Source organism: Artibeus jamaicensis, unplaced genomic scaffold, assembly GCF_021234435.1.
Source record: "Artibeus jamaicensis isolate MK-2021 breed Jamaican fruit bat unplaced genomic scaffold, CSHL_Jam_final scaffold_2375, whole genome shotgun sequence".
NCBI classification, from domain to species: domain Eukaryota; kingdom Metazoa; phylum Chordata; class Mammalia; order Chiroptera; family Phyllostomidae; genus Artibeus; species Artibeus jamaicensis.
In genome coordinates, this window is record NW_026522032.1 from 66642 (window position 1) to 81834 (window position 15193).

General features: G+C 46.8%; 1 protein-coding gene across 1 annotated transcript; it reads right to left on the reverse strand.

The window, feature by feature from the left end:
* Positions 1-1123: 1123 nt before the first annotated feature.
* GCNA (germ cell nuclear acidic peptidase) lies at positions 1124-13668 on the reverse strand. The gene is made up of 16 exons (XM_053656636.1): positions 13221-13668; positions 12974-13060; positions 12726-12812; positions 12480-12566; positions 12233-12319; positions 11986-12072; positions 11739-11825; positions 11246-11332; positions 10999-11085; positions 10752-10838; positions 10505-10591; positions 8647-9463; positions 5595-5739; positions 4291-4426; positions 2987-3191; positions 1124-2686 (listed from the first exon to the last, which is right to left on the reverse strand). The coding sequence occupies exons 1-16, from the start codon at positions 13519-13521 to the stop codon at positions 2437-2439; spliced, it is 2724 nt and encodes a 907-aa protein (XP_053512611.1). The 5' UTR covers positions 13522-13668; the 3' UTR covers positions 1124-2436.
* Between the last annotated feature and the right edge of the window lie 1525 nt (positions 13669-15193).

Here is a 15193-nt window from a genome sequence, read left to right on the forward strand (position 1 = left end):
TGTGAGCATCATTTTCCCATGGCTATAGCTAGGGTGGAAGTGAGTGAAAGAAATGCCCAGGGCTCCCCAGAGAGGCAGGTTGACAGGGTTACTGAGTTCAGACAAAGGCTGGGCCCTTGCCTCTGTAGGGGTGGAACCACAGCATTGTGAGCTCGCCCTAAGTCAGCAGCAAGCGATGATCTAGTCTGACAGGCCAGCTGGAGGTGGGACTGCGGAGGAGGCCCAAGGATCTAGCTGGGAAAGCTCTAACACCACCCTGTGTACCACACCCAATCCCACCTAGACTGGTGGCGAGACTTCTATTGGTCGTTACTAAAGGGTCACTGAGCACCCGCAAACGGCAGGAGGGACAATGACAGAACACATCCAGCCTCTAAAAAGAGCAGTGACGCCAGACTAGCCAAGATGTGCCTGTCCACACTCTAATCCCCAGAACTTGGGAAGATGTTACTTTATGTGGCAAAGGGAACTGAGGTTGCTCACCAGTTGGCCTGAAAAGCTGCTGCTCCTGGATTACCCAGGTTGGCCAAGTGTCATTATGTGGCCCTTAAAAGTAAGAGGAGGAGGCAGATGTGGAGAGAAAAACAAAGGCAGCTGGCTTTGGAGATGGAGGAAGGGTCCACACACCAGGGGCTGCAGCAGCCTCTAGAAGCTGAAAAAGACAAAGAAATAGCTATCCCCACCCCCACCCCCGCCCTCGGAAGGGCCTCCAGAAAGGAACGCAGCCTTACCCACACCCAGATTCCAGCTAAGTGAGGTCTACGCCCCCTCCCGCCCCACATAGTTGTTGTAAGACAATATGTGTGTCACTAAGCTCATGGTCACTTGCTAGAGCACCAATAGGCAACAAATACAGCACTGATTCCATCCACAGCCCAGACAGCTCCCACAGGCGAGGAGGCTTCTGAAAACCTTGTGAGAAGTTACAAGAATCAGAAAAAAATCCCCAAACGCAGAATGATCTTCCCAGCACATGCAAGAGAGCTTCGGATGTCCGGGGACCTGGAGAGAAGACCCCAACGGCTTGTTCCGCTGCAGGCTGTCAAGGAACAGACTTTGCTGACTAGTGAATTGCAGAAAACATTTTATTTTTTGTATTTCATGAACAATTACATTGGTTCAGATGGCAAAAGTAATTTCATGAAATATGAACTTTATTTCTAACCAAGTATAACAGGTTACAGCTGCCAGGAGCCCTCGTTTTGAAACACTGCCTTTAAAGATGTTCATTTTTCCAGAGTTACTCTCATTCTCTCAAGTGGTCAATCTCAAAAATCTAATTTGCTCCTGCATTTTGTTCTACACTTCACAACTATAGTCTAAGTACATTCTACACATTACAACTAGAGTCTAAGTATGTTCCACACATGTTAACTACAGAGTCTAAGTATGTTCCACATGTCTTAACTACAGAGTCTAAGTTTATTCCACACATTACAACTAGAGTCTAAGTATGTTCCACACACGTTAACTACAGAGTCTAAGTATGTTCTACATATGTTAACTAGAGTCTAAGTTTGTTCCACACATCCTAACTACAGAGTCTAAGTATATTCCACACATTACAACTAGAGTCTAAGTATGTTCCACACACATTAACTACAGAGTCTAAGTATGTTCTACATATGTTAACTAGAGTCTAAGTTTGTTCCACACATCCTAACTACAGAGTCTAAGTATATTCCACACATTACAACTAGAGTCTAAGTATGTTCCACACATGTTAACTACAGAGTCTAAGTATGTTCTACATATGTTAACTAGAGTCTAAGTTTGTTCCACACATCCTAACTACAGAGTCTAAGTATATTCCACACATTACAACTAGAGTCTAAGTATGTTCCACACACGTTAACTACAGAGTCTAAGTATGTTCTACATATGTTAACTAGAGTCTAAGTTTGTTCCACACATCCTAACTACAGAGTCTAAGTATATTCCACACATTACAACTAGAATCTAAGTAGGTTCCACACATGTTAACTATAGAGTCTAAGTATGTTCTACACGTCTTAACTAGAGTCTAAGTTTGTTCCACACACGTTAACTGCAGAGTCTAAGTATGCTCCACACATGTCCACTACAGAGTCTAAGTTTGTTCCACACATTACAACTAGAGTCCAAGTATGTTCCACACATGTTAACTATGGAGTCTAAGTATGTTCCACACATTACAACGATGGAATGTAAATATGTTCCATGCATCACAACTATGGAGTGTAAAACACAAGGTGGGTCCAAAGGACCTCCAAGTACAGTCAAGGGCACAAAGTGCCAAGCAAAGGAACACTTAGGTAAAGAACAATCATTGACAATATGAAACTTTATAAAAAAGATTTAAATTCTAACATTCATAACATCATAGAGACAAAGATATTTTCCTAAAACTTCTTCATAAGCAGAGGACTCGGCTTACACAGATATCTGCTCATAAACTTAAAGGGTGTTGTTTTTTTTGCAGACAAAATAATCCTTGCTGAGCTGTCTCATCACATCCCCATGGGTTGGAGTTTTCATTTCCTGCCTGACAATTCTGTAATGATACTTCACATACTTGGCAAAGGGTCTCACATACTGCTTGATGGGGGTTCCATCTTTGCGAGTTAACGGCAGCAGGACCAGACGCCCCTTGCATGAGGGACACGCAGAGCGCTCGGTGTCCAGTGATCTGGTGTAGCGGCCAATCCTAAAGAGGAAGGTGACAGCACACAGCAAAGGGTCAGCCACTTTAGCAGCCTTTTCTCTGAACTGCTGGCCTTGGGCCCAAAGCCAGACTTTTCTGGGGGTTCTCAGAGAACGGGGCACCAAAGCAGCAGCAGAGGTCAGGCCAGCCCAGAGTAGGAGCAATTAGAGAAAAGAGCACGTGAAAGGAGCAGAGAGATCTTATTTACTTCTCAAGTCAGAGAATCAATAAAATCACGGAAGAGCCACTTGGAGGCTATGGTAAAAAACACCACTGGGAAAAGTCTGGGGAGAAGGGTCTCACCTGGCTTTGCATTGAGTACACTCATAGTAGATCTTGTAGTTAATCTTGTAGTTATGGAAAGGGGTGACCAAGGGCAGCTCTGGGTGGACCAAGTTGCACAATCTGGCATAGTATCTCCATGTGTAACCATGTGAAGTACTGATGCCATTCAGCAGCCAGGCGGCTGCGTGGCAGAGCTCATGGGCCAAAGTATCCCGGATTCGGTCTTGGAAGGAAAATAAAAAGAAACCATGAGCACTTCAACCAACTCCCTTCAAGTCACTACCCAACCAGCCCTGAACTCTCCACCTCACCAGACAGAAAGCCATCATAGATAAGCACAGGAAGAAGCAGGGGTGAGTGTTATCTTCCCAAGGTTCTGAAAGTAAAACTTCCACCCACTTCCATCCGATACGGTCAATGCAGAGAACCTAGGGTGGGTGTGTTTTCGGAGCAGGTCCAACCTACTCATCTTTTGTGGGACGTCACTGTCAGAAATACATCGGGCCAAGACTGGCTTTCCACTCTCCAGGAACGTAAGCGGGCAGGGTGGGGAGCAATCACCAGGGCCATGGGATTTGGTCAATAACGGCGCCATGGAGAAACTGGGACCTGAGCTGGGCCCTTCACAATGGAGTGGACTTGCAAAATTAGAAAAGCCATTCTAGGTGTGAACAATGCAAACAAAGGTGGAGGTCAGGAAAGTGTAAAGTCCATTCTGAAAGCTAGTGGGAAGCCAGCCTTTGCAGGAGCACAGGCTGGTGGTGGAGCAGTGGGAGTTAAGACTGGCCGGGAGGTGAGAGGCAGAGAGGCAGAGAGGCAGACTAGGATGGCCCCAAAAGCCAGGCTCTAGGCATTGGCCAGCCATAGGTTTCTTAGCAAGAAAGCAATGCAGTGTGCAGGAGACTGAATGTGACAGGGAGAAGAGGGAGGCGATGAGGGCCCATAACCTGAGCAGAGTCAAAGATGGAGGATGGATAATGATAGCAGAGTCATTATGAAGATTTGGTGATTGGCTAGACAGATAGCCATTGGCTAGATTGATTGAACCTCAGTTACTGGGAGAATGGAGCTGCTGCTGCTGCAGGCAACAGGGAGCTGTGGACAGAAAGTAAGGCCAACTAGAAAGATGGACAAGTGGGGCTCCCAGGGATGGTGAGACATCCAATAATAGTGTCTGTCTAAGCAAGACACAGTAGGCCTGTCCCCCAAGGCAGAGCTGAGATGTGGGCTGCCAGAGAATACCAGCACCTAAGCGTAACTCAGCAGGCGAGGTGTCAGAAGGAAAGAGTCTGTCTGGACAGCTGCCATGCTCCTGCCATTACCTGCAGAGTCACAGACTTTCAGAGAAATATCAATCTTAGTGTAGCGCTTTGCCGGGTTAGACGAGTGGGAAGAGCTGCACAGGCCAGCGGTTCTCAGCATCTTCTTATTCCAGCAGATATCCAGTTTCTCTGGCAGCTGAGAAAGACAAGCAAACAGGGAGTCAGCAAGCAGTTCTAAGCAGGCCAGAAAATGTGAACTCAAGAGTTTTGCAAATCAAAACATTCTGCGGAGAATAGAAGCCAAGCCGAGGTCCAGGTAAGGACAACTAACAGGCCATCAGGACATGAGGGGGACTGCTCAGAGAGCCCTGGAGAGCATGCAGGATTTGTGTTCCCTGTCACGGAGACCAAGCCAGGGGTGGCCAAGGAGAGAAGGACAGGCCAGCTGACATGGATGTGACCCGTGCGTGCAAGTGCACAATTGAAAATGCAACTCGGAACTTAAGGTTCCACTCAACAGTCATCTGATGTGACATCAGGAAGGGCACCAAAGAAGAGGGAACCTTTAAACCAATAGAACATTCCCTGCAGAGGTGATCAAGTCTGAAAAACGTAATGACCCAAGGGTCTGTCTCTCTGCCTCCAGGTCTTCTCCAATCTCGTGGGCACCCCTGCTTCTGAGTGATTAGTTTTTCAGCAGCCACTTCATATCATGTCCCTGTGCAGTGGTGCCAGCTCATTTCAATTTAAGCTCCTCCAAGCTGATTCCCAGGCCCTCCATGATCTAGTCCTACACTATCAAAAAAAAAAAAAAGAGCTAATGTGTGTTGCTACGTGGCAAATCCTGTTCTAAGAAGGCCCTGCAGGTGTATTCACTTAGCCAGGCGAAACAATAATTCTATGAAGTAGGAGGTACTATGATTGTCCCCATTTTACAGACAAGAGAACTGAGGCCAAGAGGACTTAAGTCCCTTGCCCAAGGTCACGCTATACTTCAACAGGAACCCCCTCTTCCAAAGAGTCAAGCCTCAACACATGCCTTCTTCCCCATCACTGTTTTTTTCTCTGCTTATCAACCTTCAAGAACCAGAAAGAGTCTCACTTCCTCCAAGCAATCCTATTTCCTGACCACTCAGGCACTCAGTGATTTCCCCCTCTGCTGACCTCCCGTGGCAGTAAGTCTGTACTGTATATTATAATCCACACACATTCTCTCTTTCACATGAGTATGTCTTATCTCCACACCTAAACTGACACTTCTCAAGGACAGGAAATACACAGTTAGCATATCTGCACACCTCACGACACCGAAGAGTGCTGGGCATACAGCATGTACTCAATAAGGGCGTCTTTACTGATTTTACCTGTTTATTAAAGACAGTCTCGTTGAACAGGACATACAGTTTCCTGACCAGTTCATCTTTATTTTTCTTGAAGTTCCTTCCAGAATACTCCTTCTTATTTTCAATGCCACGTAAAAAACATCCAGTTATGTTGCAATTAATATTCCTGCAAAAGGAAATTCAAATGCATCTTGTATGGCTAAACAAATACATAGAAGAACTGCATAGATAGAGGTCAAGAGAGACTTAGAAAACCTGCAAGTCCCTCCTCCTTCCAACTCCTTATATGAGGGCGTTTCCCCAGGTTCTATGTAAAGCCTTTTCTTTTCACTCCTCATATTGTCAGAGATGTGAAGCCCATGGTTTCAACCTCAACAGGAGTGATCGCACACCTACATCCTCAGTCTCCATCTCTCCCCTGAGACCCAGTTCTGAGTTTACAATTAACTGTCTGATGCGATTTTCCAACTGACTGGCTGACATGAGTATGTCTCTGGCTCAGTGTGTTTAATGATCCAACTTGAGTTTTAACAGGCTGAACACCTCAGACATTTGTTCATTCATTTCTCCCTTACCCTAGAGCCAATTATACACAAAGACACACCACTGTCCCCTTCCCACCACCTCGTCCATCCTGAACCTCAGTCACCACCCTAGATCAAGTTCCTGTCCTTCCCTTTCTGTGGAATATGACAGCATTCCGCTGTGTCCCTTTCCTCCAGGCTTTTTTCTTCTAACAGAACCCACAAACATACCTCTAGATTAATTTTCCTCAGCCACATCCCAATTATGTCCCACTGACTTCTTGGCCTGGCGGATCAAGGCCCAGGACAAGCTAGTCTTGATTTCTCTTTCCAGCTGCCATTCCCACTGTGGCCAAAGTGGGCCACTCAAACATGCCCTGGATGGGAACTGTGACTGGCCACAGTTCCTTTGGCCCTCGGTACAACGTATTTGCCCATAGCCTAGAATGATCACATCTGCACCGAGAACAACTAAGTGTGTAGCACATTGTAATTTGCCAAGAACTTCCTTTTGCATCGTGACAGCCAATCCTCATAACCACCCTGCAAAGAAACCATCGCCAGTCTTATGATCTCCACTTTGCAGAGAAGGAAATGGAAGCTCTAAGGTTGTGACTTATGCAAAGTTCACAGAGACACAATCTTCTGCCACCAATCTCATGGTCTTTCCATTAGACCACTGTTGCTGCCCCACTTTTCAAGGCCTAATTCAAGTACACAAAGAGTAGTGCTCCACACATGAAGGACTGACACTTGCGATACCTATTTATTGAAACTGAAGTGTTTTTATCCTGGCTGGAACACTTCCCAAGTCCAAAGAGATGAGCCACAGAGCTGGAAAGAAAACACAGGCGCGAACATGGGGAAGTGAGTTTCTGACTTAACAGGACACTCATTAACCCTTAAACCACAAAAGAAACCCTGTGTGAGGTGGCTGGCACAGAAAGAGGGGAAAAGGACCAAATCGGGCAAACACAGCTGAAGGAAGGTTCTTCATCCCAAAACCTGATAGGACTAGTATTTCTGCCTCGGAAAGTTACTTAGTTCAGAAAGCAAGTATGCATCAGAAAAGGTAACATGAATACCTGAACCATCTGCAGACCTCAGTAGAGAACAGGACCCTGCATGTGTCTCTACGCACATCAAGTGGGCCTTGTGGCTTAGCACACTTTTACCTCAATGTTTGTGCCACTTTACTGCAGGCTGAGCATCTCCACATCAGAGGAGTCAACAAGACCCCACATGGAAACATGACCAAGTAAGCAGCCCCCACAGGTACAATGCTAAGCACAACAGGAAGCCTACAGACTGAAACAGGAAGTACCACAGCAACAGGGAGCAGTCCAGACAGGCTAGCCTCCCTTGCATGATGCAGAGCACAATGTCAAAAGGGGAGCTTCTCTCTTCTTTTGTCATACTCTCTAGTCAAGCAACCTGGGAGCGACCCAAAACACACATTCCTATAGGCAAAGCAGGTTAGATAGGTATCTGAGAGTCCAGGGGAGAAAGTTTGCTGAAAGGGGAGCCATCTTAATGGAGAACAAGCCATACTGCCGTCAGCTACCTCGCCAGGTGAGAAGCTCAGAGCCGGAGCCTCTCTGCTCAGGCCCAAGTCGCTCTGATGCCCAGTGCTCTCAACATATCATTCTGCTCCCCTCCAGATGCATTTATGGACCCAAAATACAGGTGAAGAAATAAACAGACAATCCTTCCAATATTTTCCTTCTCGTGTAAGGTAATTAACACCTAAGTATATATTACTCCTGAATGCAAGTAAAAACAAATGAAGGAAATTCTGTTTGCTACATCATGTTATTAAGGGAAAAACTGAGAAGTACCTGGAATGTGAATGAGAAAATATATTAATTCCTTAGTTCCTTTAAGTATTAGCATATCTTTGGTCTAAATGACCTGTTGTTTTCAGTATCAATTATATACAACTTAATAAAAATAAAGGAATTGTAAACAGTCTATTTCACCCTAACATCTAATAAAGCTTGAGAATCCTACAAGAACACAAACAAGTAGTGAGAGTAACTGAGTTCATACAAAGCGCCAGAAAAACCTGAAGACAATCCTGACTGCCCTCCCTCCGATTCCAGTGGATTGGAATATGTCCATTCTGCCTTCTCACCATCACCGCTGCATTTGCTTTGGTTTACGGTAAACTGATGGCCATGAGGCTGAAGAAAAAGAGTATCTTGTTTGCTTACGCATCACTCTTTAACCCAAGTTAAAAGGCAAAGGAAATCTCAGAGGCCAGAGCTGCTGTGGGAGCAGAACCCCCCCACCGCCTCACTCCCCCCCCCCCGTTGCCTGGGGAACTGCAGGGGTCTTTGCCCAGTTCTGTTAGGGGAAAGAGAGGAGGGGGGGAGTGGCCACAGCCTTCTCCTGCTTACGCCTTCCCAATTCAGGGATGGAAACTTTGTCCCTGTCCCCCACCAGACTCCTTCACTCACTTGAATCCCCCCACATGTGCCCAGTGGGCTGCTTAACATCTGACAATCAGGCGATCAATTCCTGTTTGGTTGAACACAAACAGTACATACTCATGCTCATGCTGGTGAGATGCCTGTGGAGATTCCTCTGCTTGGGGTTTCTTCTTTGGAGGCTCAGCCTGCTTTCTCTTGAAAGGAGGCTCAGCTCGCTTTCTCTTGGAAGGAGGCTCAGCTTGCTTTCTCTTGGAAGGAGACTCAGCTTGCTTTCTCTTGGAAGGAGACTCAGCTGACTCAGTGACTTCTTCCTTTCTCTTGGAAGGAGACTCAGCTGACTCAGTGACTTCTTCCTTTCTCTTGGAAGGAGGCTCAGTTGACTCAGTGACTTCTTCCTTTCTCTTGGAAGGAGGCTCAGTTGACTTAGTGACTTCTTCCTTTCTCTTGGAAGGAGGCTCAGTTGACTCAGCTGACTCAGCTCGCTTTCTCTTGGAAGGAGACTCAGCTGACTCAGTGACTTCTTCCTTTCTCTTGGAAGGAGGCTCAGTTGACTTAGTGACTTCTTCCTTTCTCTTGGAAGGAGGCTCAGTTGACTTAGTGACTTCTTCCTTTCTCTTGGAAGGAGGCTCAGTTGACTCAGTGACTTCTTCCTTTCTCTTGGAAGGAGGCTCAGTTGACTCAGCTGACTCAGCTCGCTTTCTCTTGGAAGGAGACTCAGCTGACTCAGTGACTTCTTCCTTTCTCTTGGAAGGAGGCTCAGTTGACTCAGTGACTTCTTCCTTTCTCTTGGAAGGAGGCTCAGTTGACTCAGTGACTTCTTCCTTTCTCTTGGAAGAAGACTTAGCTGGCTGAGTACGCTTTCTCTTTGGCTGTGGCTGCGGAACTTCTTCCTCCTCCTCCAAAGACCGAGTCCGCTTTTGTCCTTCAACAACAGCTGAAAGGATAACAATTGAAGAGATAACAGTTCATTTGTTCCCTGAAAATTGGTCCCATCAAGCAACTGGCAGAAACCCAGGAGCAGCCCCCACAGCCAAGTCCTGGGCAACATCTGCAAGTGACAACTGTCAGTCTGAAGCCCGCATGCTGCTCTGTCAGCATGAAAGATTTTACACCTGTGACTCAGAGCTGCCAGTGGAATAAGCTGGGTAGGACTCTGTCACAGGCCCCAAGACCTATAATGAGGTGACAGGAGCAAGTGTCCAGGTTGGACTGTGGGGGCAGCTAAGTATGAGCGTGTAAGGAGTGGCATGGCCTCTCTCACACACTTGCTGTGAGCAAAGAGGCTCCTGTCCTAGGAAGCACCTTCACCCAATAGGAAAGCCAGATCTCCCCACTATCTAGCACTCATACTGCCAGTGGCTCTAGCCAGAGACTTACATATCAGTAGTGACATGCATTCATTTAAAATATTTAGCAAGCATCTGTTTTGTGCCGAACACCAGGCTAGACCCTGGGAGAGATAGAAACACCAGTAAACTGCACTCCAACCAAGAAGCCCACCGTTTACCAGGGGGACAGATTTGGACGTGCTTTAACAGAGGTGGGATCTAAGAACAGTGAGAACCCAGGGGGGAGGAGTGACTCTGACTTACCGCTCCTTACAGGAAACAACAGGGCTGGGTCCTCAGGAAAATGAGATATCCTCGGGACAAAGAGGTCAGGGACAAAGCACTCCAGGCAGATGGAATGGTGAATACTAAGACTTGGGCGTTCCCGCCCCCCCCACCCATTCCTAGAAAGACCTTCATTGGGACAGTGGCCTTTCTTGGCTACCAGGCAGCTGCTAAGATGGCACAGGGCTGGTAGGCAGAAAAGGCAGACCCAACAAGACAGACAAATTCAGGGCAAAGGGCGAGTCAGGCACAGCTGGCACACTGGGTGGGCCAGGCACATTTGAGGGTTCAGGGGACGGGGATACTTGGGTTGACAAGCTTACCAGGTGGCACACCTGGTAAATGCTTGGTTTTACACTTACTTTCCTCTGGTTTGTCCACCACAGGTTGAACCTTTTCATCAGTTGGCATCTTTTCACCTGGAATCTCTAGTTTAGCCTCAGGATCGTCTAGTGGTGGGTAGACAGACAAATTCAGGGCAAAGGGCAAGTCAGGCACAGCTGGCACACTGGGTGGGCCAGGCACATTTGAGGGTTCAGGGGACGGGGATACTTGGGTTGACAAGCTTACCAGGTGGCACACCTGGTAAATGCTTGGTTTTACACTTACTTTCCTCTGGTTTGTCCACCACAGGTTGAACCTTTTCATCAGTTGCCATCTTTTCACCTGGAATCTCTAGTTTAGCCTCAGGATCGTCTAGTGGTGGGTAGACAGACAAATTCAGGGCAAAGGGCAAGTCAGGCACAGCTGGCACACTGGGTGGGCCAGGCACATTTGAGGGTTCAGGGGACGGGGATACTTGGGTTGACAAGCTTACCAGGTGGCACACCTGGTAAATGCTTGGTTTTACACTTACTTTCCTCTGGTTTGTCCACCACAGGTTGAACCTTTTCATCAGTTGCCATCTTTTCACCTGGAATCTCTAGTTTAGCCTCAGGATCGTCTAGTGGTGGGTAGACAGACAAATTCAGGGCAAAGGGCAAGTCAGGCACAGCTGGCACACTGGGTGGGCCAGGCACATTTGAGGGTTCAGGGGACGGGGATACTTGGGTTGACAAGCTTACCAGGTGGCACACCTGGTAAATGCTTGGTTTTACACTTACTTTCCTCTGGTTTGTCCACCACAGGTTGAACCTTTTCATCAGTTGCCATCTTTTCACCTGGAATCTCTAGTTTAGCCTCAGGATCGTCTAGTGGTGGGTAGACAGACAAATTCAGGGCAAAGGGCAAGTCAGGCACAGCTGGCACACTGGGTGGGCCAGGCACATTTGAGGGTTCAGGGGACGGGGATACTTGGGTTGACAAGCTTACCAGGTGGCACACCTGGTAAATGCTTGGTTTTACACTTACTTTCCTCTGGTTTGTCCACCACAGGTTGAACCTTTCATCAGTTGGCATCTTTTCACCTGGAATCTCTAGTTTAGCCTCAGGATCGTCTAGTGGTGGGTAGACAGACAAATTCAGGGCAAAGGGCAAGTCAGGCACAGCTGGCACACTGGGTGGGCCAGGCACATTTGAGGGTTCAGGGGACGGGGATACTTGGGTTGACAAGCTTACCAGGTGGCACACCTGGTAAATGCTTGGTTTTACACTTACTTTCCTCTGGTTTGTCCACCACAGGTTGAACCTTTTCATCAGTTGGCATCTTTTCACCTGGAATCTCTAGTTTAGCCTCAGGATCGTCTAGTGGTGGGTAGACAGACAAATTCAGGGCAAAGGGCAAGTCAGGCACAGCTGGCACACTGGGTGGGCCAGGCACATTTGAGGGTTCAGGGGACGGGGATACTTGGGTTGACAAGCTTACCAGGTGGCACACCTGGTAAATGCTTGGTTTTACACTTACTTTCCTCTGGTTTGTCCACCACAGGTTGAACCTTTTCATCAGTTGCCATCTTTTCACCTGGAATCTCTAGTTTAGCCTCAGGATCGTCTAGTGGTGGGTAGACAGACAAATTCAGGGCAAAGGGCAAGTCAGGCACAGCTGGCACACTGGGTGGGCCAGGCACATTTGAGGGTTCAGGGGACGGGGATACTTGGGTTGACAAGCTTACCAGGTGGCACACCTGGTAAATGCTTGGTTTTACACTTACTTTCCTCTGGTTTGTCCACCACAGGTTGAACCTTTTCATCAGTTGCCATCTTTTCACCTGGAATCTCTAGTTTAGCCTCAGGATCGTCTAGTGGTGGGTAGACAGACAAATTCAGGGCAAAGGGCGAGTCAGGCACAGCTGGCACACTGGGTGGGCCAGGCACATTTGAGGGTTCAGGGGACGGGGATACTTGGGTTGACAAGCTTACCAGGTGGCACACCTGGTAAATGCTTGGTTTTACACTTACTTTCCTCTGGTTTGTCCACCACAGGTTGAACCTTTTCATCAGTTGCCATCTTTTCACCTGGAATCTCTAGTTTAGCCTCAGGATCGTCTAGTGGTGGGTAGACAGACAAATTCAGGGCAAAGGCGAGTCAGGCACAGCTGGCACACTGGGTGGGCCAGGCACATTTGAGGGTTCAGGGGACGGGGATACTTGGGTTGACAAGCTTACCAGGTGGCACACCTGGTAAATGCTTGGTTTTACACTTACTTTCCTCTGGTTTGTCCACCACAGGTTGAACCTTTTCATCAGTTGCCATCTTTTCACCTGGAATCTCTAGTTTAGCCTCAGGATCGTCTAGTGGTGGGTAGACAGACAAATTCAGGGCAAAGGGCAAGTCAGGGCACAGCTGGCACACTGGGTGGGCCAGGCACATTTGAGGGTTCAGGGGACGGGGATACTTGGGTTGACAAGCTTACCAGGTGGCACACCTGGTAAATGCTTGGTTTTACACTTACTTTCCTCTGGTTTGTCCACCACAGGTTGAACCTTTTCATCAGTTGCCATCTTTTCACCTGGAATCTCTAGTTTAGCCTCAGGATCGTCTAGTGGTGGGTAGACAGACAAATTCAGGGCAAAGGGCAAGTCAGGCACAGCTGGCACACTGGGTGGGCCAGGCACATTTGAGGGTTCAGGGGACGGGGATACTTGGGTTGACAAGCTTACCAGGTGGCACACCTGGTAAATGCTTGGTTTTACACTTACTTTCCTCTGGTTTGTCCACCACAGGTTGAACCTTTTCATCAGTTGCCATCTTTTCACCTGGAATCTCTAGTTTAGCCTCAGGATCGTCTAGTGGTGGGTTGGAATCTCCACTATCATCAGATGAATTACGGGGGGAGGTAGTAGACTGCATCGTCTCCTTTTCATCTGAGGCAATCTGGTCGTCATCAGATGCAATCTGGTCGTCATCAGATGCAATCTGGTCGTCATCAGATGAACTATCTTCTATTATCACAGGACCCTCCACATCACTATCATCATCATCACTGATAACTATTGGCATCTCCTGGTTCACATACTTTGTACTATCAGAAGTCACTTCCAGAGTCTGATCTGAAATTCAAGAGGCACAATCAGATATAAGCAGATTTCCTCCACCCCCCACCCCCAAGACAGTCAACTGGATTATTGAGCAGAAATTAAACAAGCAGGGAACTATCGCATTATGAATCACAGTTAAGAATCAGTTATTTGAGATTATTTTTCCCTCTATTAGTTTGTTACTTTACAGAGAGCAGGGCCAGATAAAACATCAGTCTAAGTCCAGTGGCGATTTTCAAATGACATTCTCTGAACAGCACGATGTAGGAGCTCAGAGGTTCCCAAACACAGCAGCTCTGCAGACTTGTGTATTTTCACTGGTCCATAGAAAAATATGACCCAACAGAACAATAGAGTGAGTTTTATCCCATCAGGTTCGATTTCTATAATTTAAAGGACTGTCCTTAAGTTTGAGATTAGGTCCTCATGAAGTTTTCAATACTTTCTACTTTATAAAATTATGGTGATAGTAGATAACAGTTGGAGTATATTTCCATCATTGTACAAATTAAAAATTGGCAGTTGTATGCTTGCTACCACAACTTCCCTTTCTCACTAGTCCGTAAGTGCAAAGCACTCAGAAACACTGATATTAGGACACTGACTGGCCCTGGGAACATTCAGAAGGTCACCGCCCTCAAGTAAATGTCCCCTTCACCTGAAAATGAGGGGTAGCATGTCTAACACCACAGGCTCTCAGGAGTCTGTTCAAACCTGAGTTTCTAGGTTTCTATGATCCTGGACGTAAAAAATATAAACCAGAGCACAGGCAAGATGTGAAAACATATTTATGGTGCAAAAATCACCGTAAAATTGCAGATTTGGGAGAGTGTATATTGAAATGCTCATCTATTACTGTGTATAATGAGCACTTTTGGGCCCAAATTTTTGAGGGAAAAATAAAGATGCACATTATACATGGGTATAATGATTACTTAGCATGGGTATAATAATCCTGTGTATGATGTGCACAAAAATGTGGCTGTGAGTTATACAAAGCAAAATACAGTATTTGAATTAATTATCAAAGAACTTTAGACATGTAATAAGGAAAGAGAAAGGAGTGGGTGTTCCTACAGTAAAAAAATAATTCTGCCTAGCAAACTTCAAGATTTCCCACCTGCAGCTCAAATTTTAAAAACAAAAATACTAAGGACACACTGCTTACAATCCCTAAAGATGACCTTGTGCAGTTAGAAGTATGTGTTAAAGCTTCTCAGGCCCTTTTTGTTTCTCTGTAAAAACATCAAAATTCATTACAATAACAAAGGAAAAGGCACAGCGAAAAGACTAGAGACAAAGAGAGTCCGTCAGAGCCTTCTTCATCCCTCCAAGACTGCAGCGGGTACCCACGACTACGGTCCACTGGTCAGAGAGACAAGAGCAGCCTGAGTTGCAAGTTCACCCTTGAAAGACTATGGATCTTCTGACTTAAGGAGTCAGCACGTGGTGGCCCATGGCGATGAATTGGGTTCTGGCTCTGTTACTCATGCTCTACAGTTACCTCCTTGGGGGCTCCCTATGCCTTCAACACCTGGAGTGCTGTCCTGTTTAGGTGCGGCTAGAGAAAAGGAGAAAGAAACGAAATTCAAGTGGACAGGTGGTAAAACGGCAGACTTACCACCTGTAAGAAC

What these genes read in the sequence shown, in the direction of transcription:
- GCNA (XM_053656636.1), bottom strand. Translation starts at nt 13,521, where the DNA reads ATGCCAATAGTTATCAGTGATGATGATGATAGTGATGTGGAGGGTCCT. An exon ending in GGTGGACAAACCAGAGGAAA is followed by an intron (nt 10,592 to 10,751) that starts GTAAGTGTAAAA and finishes ACCCACCACTAG; the next exon opens with ACGATCCTGAGGCTAAACTA. An exon ending in GAAAGTCTGTGACTCTGCAG is followed by an intron (nt 3,192 to 4,290) that starts GTAATGGCAGGA and finishes TTTCCTTCCAAG; the next exon opens with ACCGAATCCGGGATACTTTG.